At 46.0% G+C, this 16,643-nt stretch overlaps 1 protein-coding gene across 1 annotated transcript in view; it reads right to left on the reverse strand.

The window, feature by feature from the left end:
- Positions 1–401: 401 nt before the first annotated feature.
- Positions 402–16,643, reverse strand: part of bcl11ba (BCL11 transcription factor B a) — a 48,692-nt gene continuing 32,450 nt past the window's right edge. The window contains 1 exon segment of the mRNA XM_067243155.1: positions 402–2,973. Coding sequence (XP_067099256.1) covers positions 989–2,973 — 1,985 coding nt within the window. The 3' untranslated portion in view covers positions 402–988.

Genomic DNA, 16,643 nt, shown 5'->3' on the forward strand with positions numbered 1-16,643 from the left:
CCTATAGCTATGAAATCAATATATATACAGACCATGACCACTATCTGCTCTAAGTGCAAACGGTCTAGTTAGATTGGGGATAGGTGGGTTTAGGTGAGGTGTTTTGATGTAAACAGTTTGAAAGTACAAAGTGGGACTTCTACAAGAATATATGAGTAAGGTCTTGGTGCTCTAGAGTTGTCAGGGGGTAAGTACTAGGTACCAGTAAGCAGCTGCCTTCACCATAATCAGTTTCTTCTTATTGGAAGGGATGTCCTCTACAGGAGGCATGGTTTATGAACCTCACAATCTACTTTTGATTTAGATTTACTGTCATAAATGACACTCAGTGCTACATATCCAATTAAATTGACATGTTTAGAAATCAGTTCATCCTACAATTTCAAAGGATTGTTGTCCGCGCATATCCTGTCATGTAAAAGAAACAAAAAATAGTTTTCTCAGTTTTGTTTTTTTTAAGATTTGAAGATTAAATTCGGCTTCTCTTCAAGAAATTACATGTGTAGCTTTAATGTACATGTCCTATAAGCAGCAACCTATAGATTATTCAATGGATTTCTGTCTGCTAAAAAATCTCAGGATATTATCTGGGTATTTTTAAAAGTTAAACAAAACTCCCAGCAATTTAAATCAAAAAGTAAAACAAATTTTAAAATGACAAAATAAAAATGTACCTGCACATGCCACAATACAAAATCCAATAAATACAGAAATTATTGCACAGTTAAAGGCTCCACATGTTATGACTTAATTTGTTGTCTGATCTGTTGTTTAAAAAGGAACGCCAAATGAGGCAGCTTAGACCGGCTTCAAATGGTGCTGTGTGTTTGTCTGTCTGTTTTCTCAGTTGGCAGTTTCTTAGGCAAAAACATAAGATTAACCCAAAATCAATATTTATGAAAGAGTATCCAGCTACCCCCTTTGTACTTTTTTTTTTATTTTTTTTTATTCAAGTTGTGGCGAAGAGCTTCAAAATAGGAAATCTGGCTTAGCTTCTCTCTGCTTGTTCAATTTTGACCTCGTTGGTCATCAAATGTTCCCCGTGCCACTTTTTCATGTGTTTCTCGAGAGTGCTGTACACGCTGAAGGGCATTTGGCAAATGTCACAGCGGTATACTTCCTTACCCAGCTGGCCGTGTGTCTTCATGTGGCGCGTGAGCTTGGAGCTCTGGGCGCAGGCGTAGTTGCACAGCTCGCACTTGTAGGGCCGCTCCCCCGTGTGGCTGCGCCGGTGCACCGTCAGATTGCTGCAGTTCTTGAACACCTTGCCGCAGTACTCGCACGTGTCGCTCCGCCGACTCTCCTTGGAGCCGGGCCGACCGAGGCCTGCGCCGCCCAGGTGAGGGGTACTGCCCCCGCTGGCAGTCCCGCTGCGCCCCGACAGCCCTCCGTCCAGAAGGTCTCCGGGGGGTGTGGAGAAGCGCAGGCTGCCGTTCTCGGAGGAGTGCTCGGAGGAGGTGGCGAAGGGCGATTGTCTGGAATCGGTGAAGCCCAGGAAGGGGTCTTTGATGAAGTGCCGGGACGCGGCGTATCCCACCAGCCACTGGGAGTAAACGTTCTCGGATGGGATGAGGGGTGCCGCGGGCATGTCCAAGTCCTTCTCGATCTTGATCCTCTTGTTGGAGGAGTTGGACAGGCTGGGGCTGGTGATGGGGGTGGGCTTGCGAGGGAACAGCCCTGAGAAAGAGTCACTGGACCCACAGTTTCTGCCATTGACAGTGGTCCTCTCCACCCTGTGGTGGTCCATCTCCCCCACAACTGAGTCCTCGTCTCCGGTGTCCCGCTGACCGTCTAAGCCCCTCTTGGTGAAGGGCATTCTTTTACGATTGTCGACTATCATGTTATTGTACTGCTGTATAGTGCTAAGGCCCACACTTTCCACCATCTTTCCCAAGGAGAGTGAAGATTTCTCGTCTGAGGAAGGCTTGGAGCCGTTCTCACGGTTCCGGTAGAACTCCGACTCCATGCTGAAGTTTGACTCCGGTCGGCTTTCGTTCTCCAGCTCCTCTTCCTCCTCCTCTTCTTCCTCTTCCTCGTTGCCCTCGCCCCGGAAGTCCCCGTCACGGTTCTTCATGCCTTCACCCGTTACATCGCTGGTTCCCGGTTCTGGGGAACTTGTGGCAGACAGGCCATCGTCAGAGCGCCCGGTCATGGAACCTGCCTTGTGCATGTGGGTCTTCATGTGGCGCTTCAGCTTGCTGGCCTGTGAACAAGCGTGGTCGCACAGCTGACACTTGTAGGGCTTCTCACCGGTGTGGCTGCGCCGGTGCACCACGAGGTTGCTCTGGAACTTGAAGGTCTTGCCGCAGAACTCGCAGGACTTGGATTTGTTCGTCTGGGGCGGGGTGGTGCTGCTGGGTGGCATGGGCGGTAGGGGAGGGGTGCTAAGAAAGGGCGACTTGGGGCTGGGCTGGAAGGGGTTGGGATTGAGCAGGCGGTGCATAGGGTTGGCCCTGCTGGGGGAGAGGGGCGGAGTGGCATTGTTGCCCGCAAGTTCGCGAAGCCGCCTGGAGAAGTCCATGGACTGGGACTCTATGGCCATGGGTGTCAGGCGCATTACCCGCTCAAAGGCACTGGGGTGCTGGGAGATGAGACCCATTTCCTCTGCGCTAAGGCGTTCCAGACGGTGTGGGTCCAGGTGGTGGCGGGGTGGCGGGCTGACAAAGGGGGGGGTGTTGGGGAGGCGGTTCTCCACGAAGCCTGGTGGGGGTTCCCGGAGCAGGGGCCCAGTCATCCTCAGCAGGTGGAAAGGGTTGTTGTCACCCAGAAAGTTGGTGAGGGGGGACTGGGGGATAGCTTCTGGACCCATGGGGGGCGGGATGGTGATGCGTGGGGTAAGGGAGGCGCTCGAGGGGTTGGACTCCAGGTAGATGCGGATACCGTGGGTGTTCTGGGCATGCTGGAGGAGGAACCAGGCGCTGGGGAAGGGCTGCTTACACGTGGTGCAGATGTAGCTCGATGGCTCGTCCCTTCCTAAAACACAGCAAAGGTAGATACAAAAAATTTGATTAGGTTTGACTCACACAATACCTTAATATATAATACAGCTACAGTATATAGTTTGATGAAAACAAAATGGAATTCAGTTTTGGTGTGTTTGTGTGTGTGTGTGTAGGTGTGTGTATGTGTGTGTGTGTGTTACAAGTCATCCCCCAAAACAATAACCATTCCCATATTCTAGTCAAACAAATATCAATAAATATTAGTGGACATGCAACATCTGTATCAATATGATTTACAGTCACTCACTGAGCTGGTTCTCACTGAGGTTGAATACAAACTATACAAAGAGGCCGAAAACAGTGGACATGGTTATGCATTTTATATTTGCCTCATACTTCCAGTGGATCAGACCGTCTTGGATCATCATGTTGTCACATAAATGGGACATACTTATCACACTTTTGACAAGTGCATTTCCACAATCACATAGGATTGGCCAACACTGTAGAAACAACGTATCTACGCTTCAAGTGCTTTTTAATCTTTCCTCTCAACAAATCTCTAAATTATTACACCAGACAAGTGCGTGTGTGTGTATTTTTATGCGAATGCAAGAGAGTGTCTGTGTGTTCACATGGATGTGTGTGTTCACATGGATGTGTGTGTGCAATATGTCTGAGCGTGTGTGTTAGCCTCTTAAAAACCGGGAACCCCTCCAAGCGGAGGGACTTTCATCATTAGCTAGCCCGAAATGCCAAAGTAATATGGCTGTATACTGAGAAAGCACAACTTAAACTGTGATTTAAGGAACTCTTATCACTCTCAAGCAAATAAAGAAGCAGTGCCTCTAGGAAACAAATAAAAGAGGGAAGGAAGCGAAGGAAAAGAAAATAAACCCTAATCGAGAGTGCATCAAGATAAATGGCCTCTAATAAAAACAAAAAAGAGAAGAGACTGAGAGGAAAGAGGGTAAACGCATGCTAGTCTCTGAGATGTGATTTGGTGTTTACTGTAAGCTGTTGCTATTTAACATGGATCCCCAGGGTTGTTTATGTCTCTTTAGCCATTCAAACTCGATCAGTCACTGTTAGCAATACCCCACCATTTTGGGAGGAGTCTCTCAATACATGTTTACTTCAGACTCATTGTACCTGTTTAACTGCAGTCTTTATGTCCACCATTGAGCTGTGTAAAGGGACAGTTGTTCAACTACTTTCCATATATACAGAGGAGGAACTCAAATATTGACTCAGCAATTATTGACTGAGAGGACTCCGCAGCACTCCATCCTGTACTACACCACTTTCCCTCCAACATGGCATGAAGGGAATGTGACAAACCGACTCAACAGCTTTCCATCCAAGAGCGTAACTCATAGAAAAAAAACCAGAGAGGGGGAAAAAAAAGCAATATCCTGGGCTGTTGTGTTACGTAAGAGATGCTTCAGAGATCAATAGGGATTTGAGAGTGTCAAAGACTTGCCTGTGATGGAACTCTCTGGCTATGTAAGAGTGAGACTACAGAGTGAGAGTATGTTGTTGTTCTCTACCTTTAAGCACACAATGACTAATTCATGCCCCATCATCTGTGTTATTCAGAGTCCCTGAATGCAAAATTGACTTGTTTCTGTCATGACACAAACAGGTCGGATGTGCAGAGGATGGAAAAGGATACTTCACATAACATGCATCATGCGTCTCAGAGGTGCTGAGACGCATGACACACACACACACACACACACACACACACACACACACACACACACACACACACACACAGACTCTGTATAGCTGTTTTATGTAAACTCACACACACGTGTCTGGTATTATAATTTAGAGATTTGTAGAGAGAAAAGATTAAACCGAAATTACATCTCTGATGTAAATGTTGTCTTTCGTAAAATAATGAAATATAATCTAACTGGCTTGAACTAGTCTAGTGCATCATTTTCTGACACATTTAGGACAGGCTAATTCATTCAGTGTGTGTGTGTGTACTAACTGGCCAACACACGTGCCCAATTAAAATTACAATATTATTGTTAAATAGCATAATAAAACTGAAATATATTTAATAGCCTATGCAAGTATTGACAAGATGTCTTTCCTGAGGGAGATTGGAAGGGAACTTGTGGGTGAGCCAAAGTGGTTCAAGGTTAAACCCTGCACGAGTTCCCTGCACAAGATAAACACTCAGAATTACCTTCATACCCTTCACACACATCCACAACATCAACATGCAATGCAGTTTCAGAAAGAAAAGTGAATGGTAATTTTTTGTTAAACATCTTAACATTTGCATCCTGTCAATTATCTACAACTGGTTGCTGACAGTAGAATAGCTTAATCCATCCGGTTGGACAGAAAACTTTTACACCCAGTCTATTCCCCGTAGCACTTAGCGGTGAACATCAGAAAGGTCTCTTTGTAAAAGCTTTTCTTTCTTCCTCTCCTCTGGTTGGTAGTTTAATGTACTTCTGCGTTGAGGAGAGGAGGCGGAACAGCTGCTTACCTCTGCAGTCCGCCGTGGTCCTATAAACCTCTCTGACTTAATTCTAGTGGACATACATACAGACGCACAGGCACATGCCTGAACTTACACACGATCACACACACACAATTCCGCATGCATGGATAGACCCCCCCCCCCCCCTCAGACCTCAGTCAAAAGGCTACCCCCCCCCACACACACACACACACACACACACACACACACACACAGCCTCCTGCCCCATTTCTCAATATTTTTCCCTATACAGCCCCCCCCCCCCCTCCCACCTCCACTACATACAAACATAACAACAGGGTCCTTATGCCAACCACTCCATCTTGTACCTCCCCCTCCTTTTCTAACACCCCACCATTCTCTTCATTGTTTTACAGCCTTGCCCATTCAAGGGCCATGACATTCCATAAAGAATTTGCTGCTTGTGCCCCTCCTTTTCACCTGCCCCCCCCCCCCTCCCCCCGCCTCCCCTCTCTCTTTCTCTCACTGCCTGGGTATAGCAAAGAAAGGATCTTGTCAGCGACACCCGACGTCTTGCAGGGCTACAAAAGTCATCGGGGGTGCTAAATGTTCATTTCTGCCCACAGTGGAAGGGATGGGGGTCGAAGTGACAGAAAGATTGAGAAAGGGAGGAGGAAATAGAAGGAGGGAAGGAGAGAGTGGCTACTGCTCGCCTGAGATGGTATTTCTTTCTGTGATGAAGGGAGTCGGGCGTGAGTTTATTGAGGAGTGTTCAGTGCTGTGCCCTCCCGGGGGGAGACGAGACCAACGCAGATGGCAAATAAAGTATGCAGCCCGAGGCCACAGCACATTATGCTAATTCTAATGTCAGCTGTACTTTAATATACAGCTCTATTTAATCACCCCATTATTTCCCATTTCCATATGAAAAAAAGAGAGGCGAATGAGAAAGAGAGAGAGGGAGAGAGTGTGGGGGAGAAAGATGGGGAGTAAGAGAAAGAGAGAAAAAAGAGAGAGGGAGAAAGGGATAACCCTGGACAGCCACTGCTGCTGTGGTAATGTGCTGGGTGGAATGGTGGACTTGCGTGTGTGTGTGTGTGTGTGCGTGTGGAATGTGTGTTTTATAACGAGTCAGGTGGCTGAACGGTGAGGGAATCGGGCTAGTAATCCGAAGGTTGCCAGTTCGATTCCCGGTCATGCCAACTGACGTTGTGTCCTTGGGCAAGGCACTTCACCCTGCTTGCCTCGGGGGAATGTCCCTGTATTTACTGTAAGACGCTCTGGATAAGAGCGTCTGCTAAATGACTAAATGTAAAATGTAAATAACGATACATAAGTTGAAAGAAGCCCTATTTATTTCTATTAATACACTCTTGCATTCTTTCTCTCTCTGTCTCACACACACACACACCTCATCACTCAGTCAGAGATGACCCGTTGCCATTCTATTCTCTCAGAATAAGTACAAATCGAGCTTCTGCACTCCACAAGGCCACACTTCCACTCAAGCGCGGCCACCACTCACACGCCACCACCTCAAAGTCATTCAATTGCCAAAAACTCACTCCACAAAGAAAGTTCCTTAAGCATAATCAAAAGTGACTGAGGGGCCCTGAACAACGCTCTTTAAGAAAAAAAGAAGAGTGAGTAATGATCTTGTTTTCTCCGAGACACCCTTGCTGTGCAAAGCAGCTGCTCCGCTGAGGGGCGAGCGGGGAACGCCACTGTGTGTGTGTGTCATCCACGGACGCCGCCTCACACCACGCAACGCCCCAGATTCAATTAAGCAGAAATTATGGCTAATAACCGTCTTAGGTTTCCAAACAGGCCATGTCAAACGCTGCATGCCAATCTGGGACTTTATGGAGCACACACACATGAACACACATATACATATCCACACAAGTACACGCATGGATGTTTGATCAGACATGCACACACAAACACACACACGCACATCTACGCACTGCCACATGTGCTCACTATGTGTGCACAAAGACACACACACAAACACACACACTTAACCATAGAACAAACACCGACAGCCCTGAAGTCTCGCTCATCTTAGAAACGTTGCCAAGGAGACATGAGGCACAGGACCAATCATTGTCCTCGCTTTCCAGGAAGTAACCCGCAGAACGCTACAGTTATCCAATCAAAAAAGCAGGTGGTTTACCAATATTTTCTCACGCTGAGGTGTATCACAGTACTACCTCTATTGTGATAGATTGAACCAATCACGCTTCACTCATTCCCTTTCCCTAAGCACTGGAAACTGAGGGGGAATGAAGCAAATTGGATGTCTGTGTGTTTGAGAGTAAATCACTTCAAATAACTGCCGCTGTGATTGTGAAACACTGTCCGCTCTCCCATTGTCATCCGCTGCATTTACGGGATTAAAATAAAAGCTCTGGAATCATTACGCCATATCATTTTAGGCGTAGGAGGCTGGGGAAGAATAAGACTATATTCTTTTCATTCATTGGACACATTGAGTATTCATTTGTTGTCGTGGGCTCTACTGGTTTAGAGGTGTTTGTGTTTGCCCTGAAAATAGGAGATGCAAAAAGAGAAAGAAGAAGAGACTGAAAGACCGTAAAAAAGAAAGAGAAGAATCCACAACCAAATTGTAATCACCAGCTCTTAAAACATAGAAATCCAAAACACAAAAACAACAAATGTCATGTTTTTCACCACCGCCGCCACAAAAGCCTGGGTGCTAAACTGGAAACGAAGCAAAGAAAGGGGGGAAACGATTCGACGAGAGGAAAAAGAAAGAAGAAAAAAAAAAGAAAAGAAAAAAAGAAGAGTGTGGAGCAAAGCTATAGCATCTTTCTAATGAGGTTCTCATTTGCTGACATTGGTTTTTACAGTGGGGACTTCATTTAGGCTGTCATTAAAACCATTATCCGCCGTGAAGAATTCCTACGTTTCGTACGAGAGCGCCGCCCGCCCGCCCGCTCGCTCGCCCGCTCGCCGTGTTTGGGTCTGGAAGCCCTTTCTCTCTCCATTAGTGGAAGCGTGCCGCACTGGTCTGGCCCGCCGCCTGTGTTTTGTTTGGCGGCGGTTCACACACATCCTTGGCAGCGGAGCCTCGCTGGATGCTTCACAGAGCGCAGAGAGAGAGAGGGGGAAAGAGGCGCGCGAGAGAGGAGAGGAGCGGACAAGAGGAACGCAACAGTGAGGGAGAGAGGGAGGGGTGGCGGTGATTGTGTGTGGTGAGCTGGATATCTAAGGGAGGGTGTGTGTGTGTGTGTGTGTCAGTGTGTGTGTGATTTCTCAAATGAATTGAGAGAGATAATATTCAGAGGTTGAGATAATACATCAAATTGTGTCAGAATAATAAAACACAGACATTATAGAAACACTGAAGGAATCAAGAGCCGCAATTGAAAGGATGTTATAGATTAATTCGAAATTGCAAACACTGATAAGAATAATAAATATTTATAATAATTATGGAGTATTTCACACACAGAGTACAGTACACACACACATAATACTTCACATTTTCTGTCACACAGCAAAATATCTACTAAATGGACCCTCACCAATAGTTCATGCACCTCACATCTCTTTGGACACACACACACACTCTCACATCCTGCACTTTGGGTGAAAAATAATAATAAAAGGGTCTAATATATGCATGCATACCACCAGAACACACACTGGGTCTCCATCATCACAAATGCCATTGTACTGTGCTTCTCAATAGTCTGAAGAAGAGTAAAGAGAGAGAGAGAGAGAGAGGTGGGTGGAAAAAAGAGAGGAGCAGCCTGCCGCTCGGCATTCTGGGTTCTCCTCTTCCCCCTGGGGCGCTGTGATGTGTGTCTCTTTAGAAGGGCCCATGTCACAGTACCCAGCCTCATACACAAACGCCCCGCAAATTTGCATCTTTCCACGTGGTACAGGACCAGCCATATGTCACCAAGCGAGCAGAAAAAAAGCAAACACGAAACGGGAAGTCATCCACCTCTCCTAAAATCATCTTGTCAAAGAGTATTTATATATTCTAAAGATTGGAAGAGGATTGTGAGAGGATAAAGATAAATTGATGATGGGTACTGTGATCAACACAAGTCAACGTTAATCAACACAAAAATTTGCCCCCATTGAGAAGAAAGAAAGATCATCAGCTAGCCATTTAAGAGAAATTAATACCATATTTTATTTGGTCAAGAGTGTTTGTGTTGGGTATGACTGCATGTACACAGAAGAAGGTTGACCTTGTTCATAAACTGAATGGAAAATAAATGCTACAAGCTGTTAATTTAGAACCAACGCTGCTGCACTTGCACGTTTCTCTATCTCCTCTCTCTACGCTCTCTCTTCACACACACGCACACACACCCACACAGGCGCACACACACACAGGGATGCCACACTCCGCTGGCCAGTGGCACTTATGAGCAGCAGTGACTGCAGCCAGCTAGACGAATAAAAACACTCATTACCCAATGATTTCAGTTTTCACTATGATTCAATTTGCGGTAATTACTGTGGCCGGCGCTAATAAAAAAAAATTAGAAACGAGAGAGAGAAAAAAGAGAGAAAGAACGGGCTACAAAAAGCGGAAGGTCAACCACCAGTTAGGAGTGTTCATTTTCATCTCAATGTATTCATCCTCTGCGCCTAATGGCCCAATTTCCTCCCCCTCGCTCCTCAATAAATATTGCTGGAATTACAGGTTAAATAGCTAAATTAAATCATGGCTATTATGGCTGGGCCGTGTTGCACCCGCTTGGCTTCAGCTCGAAAGAGAGGGAGGGAAAGAGAGAGCGAGCGAGAGAGATGGAGAGAAACCAGACACAGAAAGAGAGGGAGGGGGAGAGAGAGAAAAAGAGAGAGAGACACAGAGAAAGAGAGAGCTCTTCATGTACAATTACTGGGGAAGTGCCAATTGGTAGACAGTGGGCGATTAATGTCACGAGTGTCGGGGCCATCAAATTATTACATTCATTTCTCTCGCCTCGGCCCTCGTCGCCATAGCCGGGAATAGAGAAGACTAACGCAGAGAGGGGGGACCCTTGCTACTGGCAGACAACAAGGCTTTATTTGTTCCGCTTTATGGGGCTGATAAGGTACATGGGAGAAGGAGGCCAAGGACAATGTACAGCTAATTATAATGTAAATAACGAGACATAATTCAACTGTGCTTTTTTAAGGCTAAGTGATTGTCACTGTTGTCAGTTGTTGCAAAGGCTTCGTGATCCGGTTTGAGAGGGACTACTTGCGTTGGAAGGAGTCACAATTAGCTGGAGGTGATGAGTCATAATAGTGTGCTATAGTAAGATCAAATCCAAGGCAAAGACAGAAAGGCAACAAACTGTACATTTCTCATCATGGTATCGTCTCGTCACTGTGAATTTGTGTGTTTGTATGCACACATTTGTGGATCTGTATATTTCTGTGTCTGTATGTGTGTAGGGGAATTACATTTATAAATGTATGCACGTGTTTGAGTGGGTGTAAGTGTGTGTGCAGGCAAGAAAGGTCGGAGAAGGCTGTATCCCACTTCAAAACTGGACATCCTGTTAAGCAGGGCTTACTGATATAACCTGGTACTTAACTCTGTGTTAGAGCCTGGCTTCACTAAGCTTGCCTTGGCCCTCTTTCAACCTGCAGGAATACTCACAGTAGGGTGCTTAAATTATTAAGAACTAAAGATTATGTTCATTATATTTTCACTCTTACCTTCCAACTCAATTCCTTTCAAGTGTCCTCCAGTCGTTTCCTATTCTGTCTCTCTCTCTGACTCACTAGCCAAGCACTCTCACTCATTCGCCTCTCTCTCTCAACTTTCCATGTTTCTATATTTCTCTCTTCGCTCCATTCTCTATCTGCTTGCACTCTCTCTCTCTCTCTCTCTCTCTCTCTCTCTCTCTCTCTCTCTCTCTCTCTCTCTCTCTCTCTCTCTCTCTCTCTCTCTCTCTCTCTCTCTCTCTCTCTCTCTCTCTCTCTCTCTCTCTCTCTCTCTCTCTCTCTCTCTCTCTCTCTCTCTCTCTCTCTCTCTCTCTCTCTCTCTCTCTCTCTCTCTCACCTACTTTAATTCCCATTTGTGTAATCACACATTGATGCAGAAATCATTAAGAGTCTACCGGGCACGTCCACTCGCAGCCAATCAAAAGAACTCTAAGCGTCCTATATTTGCATACAGGAAGTGCAGGAGTGTTCTCAGTAACTCAGGGACATAGACCCCGTGCGTGAGCGCTGTGCTCTCTGGTGCTCTCGGGGCATCCGATTTAGCAACCTCCTCCACAACTGTGGAAGGAGTCAATGTCACCACGCGGCTCATTTACATAGAGAACAAAGATGACACGGGCCCAGGGCACAGGGGGCTGAAGAAGAGGGGAGGAAGTGTGTGTACAAGTATGTGTGTACGTGTGTGTACATGGATGTGTGTGCATGTTTTGTCGTGTGTGAGTGTGTGCGTGCATGTTCGCCGCCTTTGAGCTGTCCGCTACAGCTTGTGAAAAGTTTCCTGACATTTCTTGCATTATTAAGCCAGGGGCTTCATTAGCATGTCTATGATCCAGTGGTCTCCCCAAGCCCCTCGATGGCTCACCTTGCATGGCTAATGCCTTGTTTATGACTATCATAGCAAATCAGGAGGCAACAATTACATGCAAATCAGTGTGTGTGTGTGTGTGTGTTCTTGGTTGAACAAAGCCAGCTGAGAACTGAGGTTACACAGGGTATACAGACCTTCGTTCTAGACTGGTAAGCATATGCTGTATGAAAATAATTGTGTGATCTAATAATAAACACAATTTGTCTGTATGCATGTCTGTATTTATTTGTGTTAGTGTGTAAGAGGGACAAGGTGAGAGGGCGAGATCGACAGAGAAAGTAAGAGAGAGAAAGGTAAAAGAGGGAAAGCAATAGAGAGAGAGAGAAAGAGAGAGGGAAAGGAGAGAGAGTAAGAGATAAAGAGAATGAGAGAGCAGAGAGAGAGATACAGAGAGAGAGATGTAAGAGGGCGCATCCGATGGTGGACAGCATCTCCTTTTCGTTGGCGGTGCAGGGAATCATGGGTGATTTACTAAGTGTAAATGAAGCGGAGGAATCCGGCCGAGCAGCTGTTTTTCCTGCCACTTTGGCACACACACGCACACACATGCACACATACACACACACTCGGACTGGACACTGATCTAGCCAGAGAGACAACATCTGGTTTCTATTCTGTTGCCCTCACTGGCCAAATCTCACCGTGGACAGATTTCCTTTCAGAGGAGATCAACACACACTCCTCCACGGTCTGGACACCACTCCTCTTTCATCCCCCTCGCTATTTATCAGTCTGTCCATGTGTCCTTGTGTTTTGGCAGTGTCTGTCTTTCCCTCGATCTCTCTTTTTCTCTCTCTTTTTCTCTCTCTTTTTCTCTCTCTTTTTCTCTCTCTTTTTCTCTCTCTCTCTCTCTCTCTCTCTCTCTCTCTCTCTCTCTCTGTCTCAGTCTCTCTTTCACTTTATGAAAGAGTTCTCCCCCCTCCTCTCATTTAGCCTCAATCAAATCCCATTTATAGTTCATTTTGTGTGGCAGTGTTAAATTGTTTTGTTTTTGTTTGTTTTGAATTAAGTGGCTGGAGTGTATAAAATGCCTCATATTCTCAAAGGGCCTTTTTATGAGTGCGTTTAATGTATCTACAAAAACAAAGACCACACAGAAACTTTAATTAAAAAGTTAAATGTAAGGAAATGAAAATCTAACACTATCCACTGATTTAATTGTACTGTATTGCACCTGCAACTGCTTAATTTGAAGATGAATCCCACATGGCAAAAAAAATCTGTTTTGAAATGTAGTTATGAATTACTTTATGTTTGTAAACTTAACTGTCCATTCCTCGATAGTAGAAATCGGTATTGCCAGTATTGGAAGAGCTTGTAAACACCTAGTGTGAAATAAAACCACACAAGGTTGTGGTCTCATCTTGTAACCAAAGTTAATTTTGCACAACGGCCAGTCAAAGAAACTTTCCATAACCCCACACTGTGCCTCACGTCATGTCATCAAGTCGGATGTTATTCTTTTCATTTTAAAGAGAATGAGGGTGCAGGGGCATTGGTGTTGACATGGCGTTTATGTACTCGTCAATGTCAAGTCTTTCTTTCTCTCTGAGTGACAAAGACTCTTTCAAAGACGCATTTTTTTTTTTTTATGGACAAATGACATCCTGGCATCCCAGGGTGCTTTGCATTACACTGCGAGACGTCTATCTCCTCACGTGAGATTAGGAGACGACAGGATTAACGGGGTCGTGAGGGGAGGCAAGCGTGTATGTGTGTGAGTACGTCTGTGTGCGTGAGTACAGAGCATAATGTTTGCGTGCATGTGAGTATAGGTGCATGTGCAGTATGTGTGTGTGTGTGAGTGAGTGCGGATGTAGGTGTGTGTGTGTGCCAGCCTACGCATGTACTTATGTCAAGACCAAGCTCAAGGTGGAAGGGCGAGGCGGGGCCGGGTTGAGGGGGCGGCGGAGGGGTTTGGGGTCCTGGCATTCTATCTTATGAATTTTAAAAGGAACACTGCAAGCAGCTTAGCCAAATCAGAATGAATTAAATTCATTAGCTGGGTCCGGGTGACAGTAAGTACCCCGGCAGAGCTGGCACAGGAATTAAGCCATTCTCTCCTATAAAGACCCGTCACTCCACGCCTAGCCTGGGGGGAAAGAGGGGAAGAGAGGTGGTGGAGAAAGAGGTGGAAGGAGGACAGGATGAGAAGGAGGAGGAGAGGAAAAGGGGTGTCATGACGTTCATAAAGGTCTGTTGGAGTGCTGGTTGGACACCTATCGCCCGAAGGCCTGGCATTGCAGACGGGAAAGGGAGGAGGAGAGGATGGGACAAGAGAGAAAAGACTTCTCCTCCTCCTGTCGCCCCTGCTCGGAATCCAACTGCTTACTGGGACACACTGCAGAAACTTCGATTGAACGTTAAAATAAATATTATAAACACACATTCGGAAATGTATTCAGCCACAAATGGTAGAGTTGCGGTTGTAGTATTTCTGATACACTATTAATTACATTTCCTACTAACAATAGACATTTTTAATTGCAGGAATAACAACTCAAAGACACCACATTTGATATCAAACATCAAATACAATGTGTAAATATGTTTCAAATTCTCAGCGACAGGCACTGGTATTTCCTGGAGTGGTGAAAGCCTGTGTTTGGGTCCCTGTTAACAAATTAGAGGGATTACGCCGGAGAGTGCCAGAGCGTGCTAATCCCATGCACTGGCCATGGACAACTGCACCTGGGGAGTGTGTGCGTGCGTGCGTGTGTGTGTGTGTTTGAGGGGACAGGATGAGGCCCTGTGGGGGAGTAATCCTGACCCCTCCCAACACACACACACACAGACACACTCGAACACAGACTAGAGGACCTGTCAACACCTGCTACCCATGGATCAGAGAAAAACACAATGTCTTCCAGGCGGGTTGAACAGTGAAGGGAGTGTTTCTGTTTCCATGGTCAGATTGCGTTGTTTAACTTAAGTGCTGATTTGTGTGAGACTTGATTAGGACTTGATACATGATACATGTGGTAAGTACAGGGTTGTGTAAGTTTGAATGTGTGTGCGTGTATGTGTGTGTCTGAACCAATGTGCCATAACTCAAGAAGCCACTGAAGAGATCGTGCCATAAGCCAGATTTGCTCAGGACGCCATGGTCCAACAGATTTTTGGATGCTGCCCACACCCTCCCCCAGCCCCTCTCCCCCCACACACACACACACACACACACACACACACACACACACACACACACACACACACACACACACACACACACACAAACATACTTTTAGGAAGGCGGTCCAAATCCAAGTCAGCCTAGTAGGAGTCTCCTGGAACACACACACCAAAAGCATGCAGCACGCACACATGCACTCTCTAACACACACGTACCCACACACACACAAACACACACACACACAGAAGGCGCTTTCCCAGACTATGATGTAAGGACCTCTCCACTGAGTAAGATGTATTACACTGCAGACTGACTCACAGCCATCCTTCACATCACAGGAAGAAATATCTCTATTTTCCTTCATTTGTTCATCATTCCTCTTTTCTTTTGTGGTAAGCAGCCAAGCAGTCCATTTATATCAATGTTTTAGTTATCAATCTGTAAGATTCAATAGAAATGTCAACACATGTTAGTGTAAACGATGACCAAGTCATCTTGAAATTACCCAAGAAGACTGTTTTGGTGTGTTTAACTTTCTAGCCTCTGAGCGTCTTGCTAGACATCTTTAAACCCACACAGATAACATAGGTTTAAGGACAGGGAGAATGGGTTTACAAAATGTATATGCTCATTTGGACAGTAGTTACTTGGAACTCAGTGTCTGTCTTTTCTGAGGAATTTGAGGAGAGGGAGAAGAATACAGGGAAGCAAGGGAGGAGGAGGAGGAGGAGGAGGAGGAGGAGGAGGAGGAGGAGGAGAGCAGGGAGCAAGAAGGAGGGAACAGCGGGTATGTCAGTGCTAAAAATAATCATGGTTCTCCTCCAAACTACAGGTTGACATTATTATTACCTTATAATTAAACAGACAGAGAGAATGAAAAACACAAAGAGAGAGAGAAAAGGGATGGGAAGAGGGGGTGAAGAAGAGAATACAATAAAGAGACAGGGAAACAGAGAGAGAGAGATATTAGGCAGCCCTAAAGCAGCAACCTTGCTTTCATGCAGCGGGCCCCTTTCAGGTTGAAGGGACATGAAGGTCAATCGAGTTGAGGTGCTGTAGCTGGTTGTAGTGCTCTGGCGTTGGGGGTAGCAGAAGAGCAGAACGGAGAGAAGGAGAGAGGAGGGGGATCGAGAAGGAAGGAGCCAAGCTGGGTCGGTTGTGTTATGGTCAGGCTCCAGGTGTTTATACAGAGATGGCAGAAAGAGAAAGTGAGGAAGGGAGGGAGCTGGTGGGTAAGAGTAAGAGAGAGAGAGACAGAGAGAGAAAGAGAGAAAGAGAGAGAGAAAGAGAGGGGGAAAGAGAGAGAGAGATAAAAAAAGAAGAGAGGCTTGGTCTGCTTTGGTCCTGGAGAGCAGATCCAGACCAGATGAGGGCTGGAGCAGGGCATGGGGAAGGGGAGGAGAGCGGAGCAGAGGGGGGAAGGACGGAGGGCTAGAGGGATGAGGGGACATGTCTGTTCCAGAAGGCCTTATAAGGTTTGACTCTAGAGGTCCCAGAAGACACTAAAAGACTACAAATCCCAGTAACTAA

Source organism: Osmerus mordax, chromosome 9 (assembly GCF_038355195.1).
Source record: "Osmerus mordax isolate fOsmMor3 chromosome 9, fOsmMor3.pri, whole genome shotgun sequence".
NCBI classification, from domain to species: domain Eukaryota; kingdom Metazoa; phylum Chordata; class Actinopteri; order Osmeriformes; family Osmeridae; genus Osmerus; species Osmerus mordax.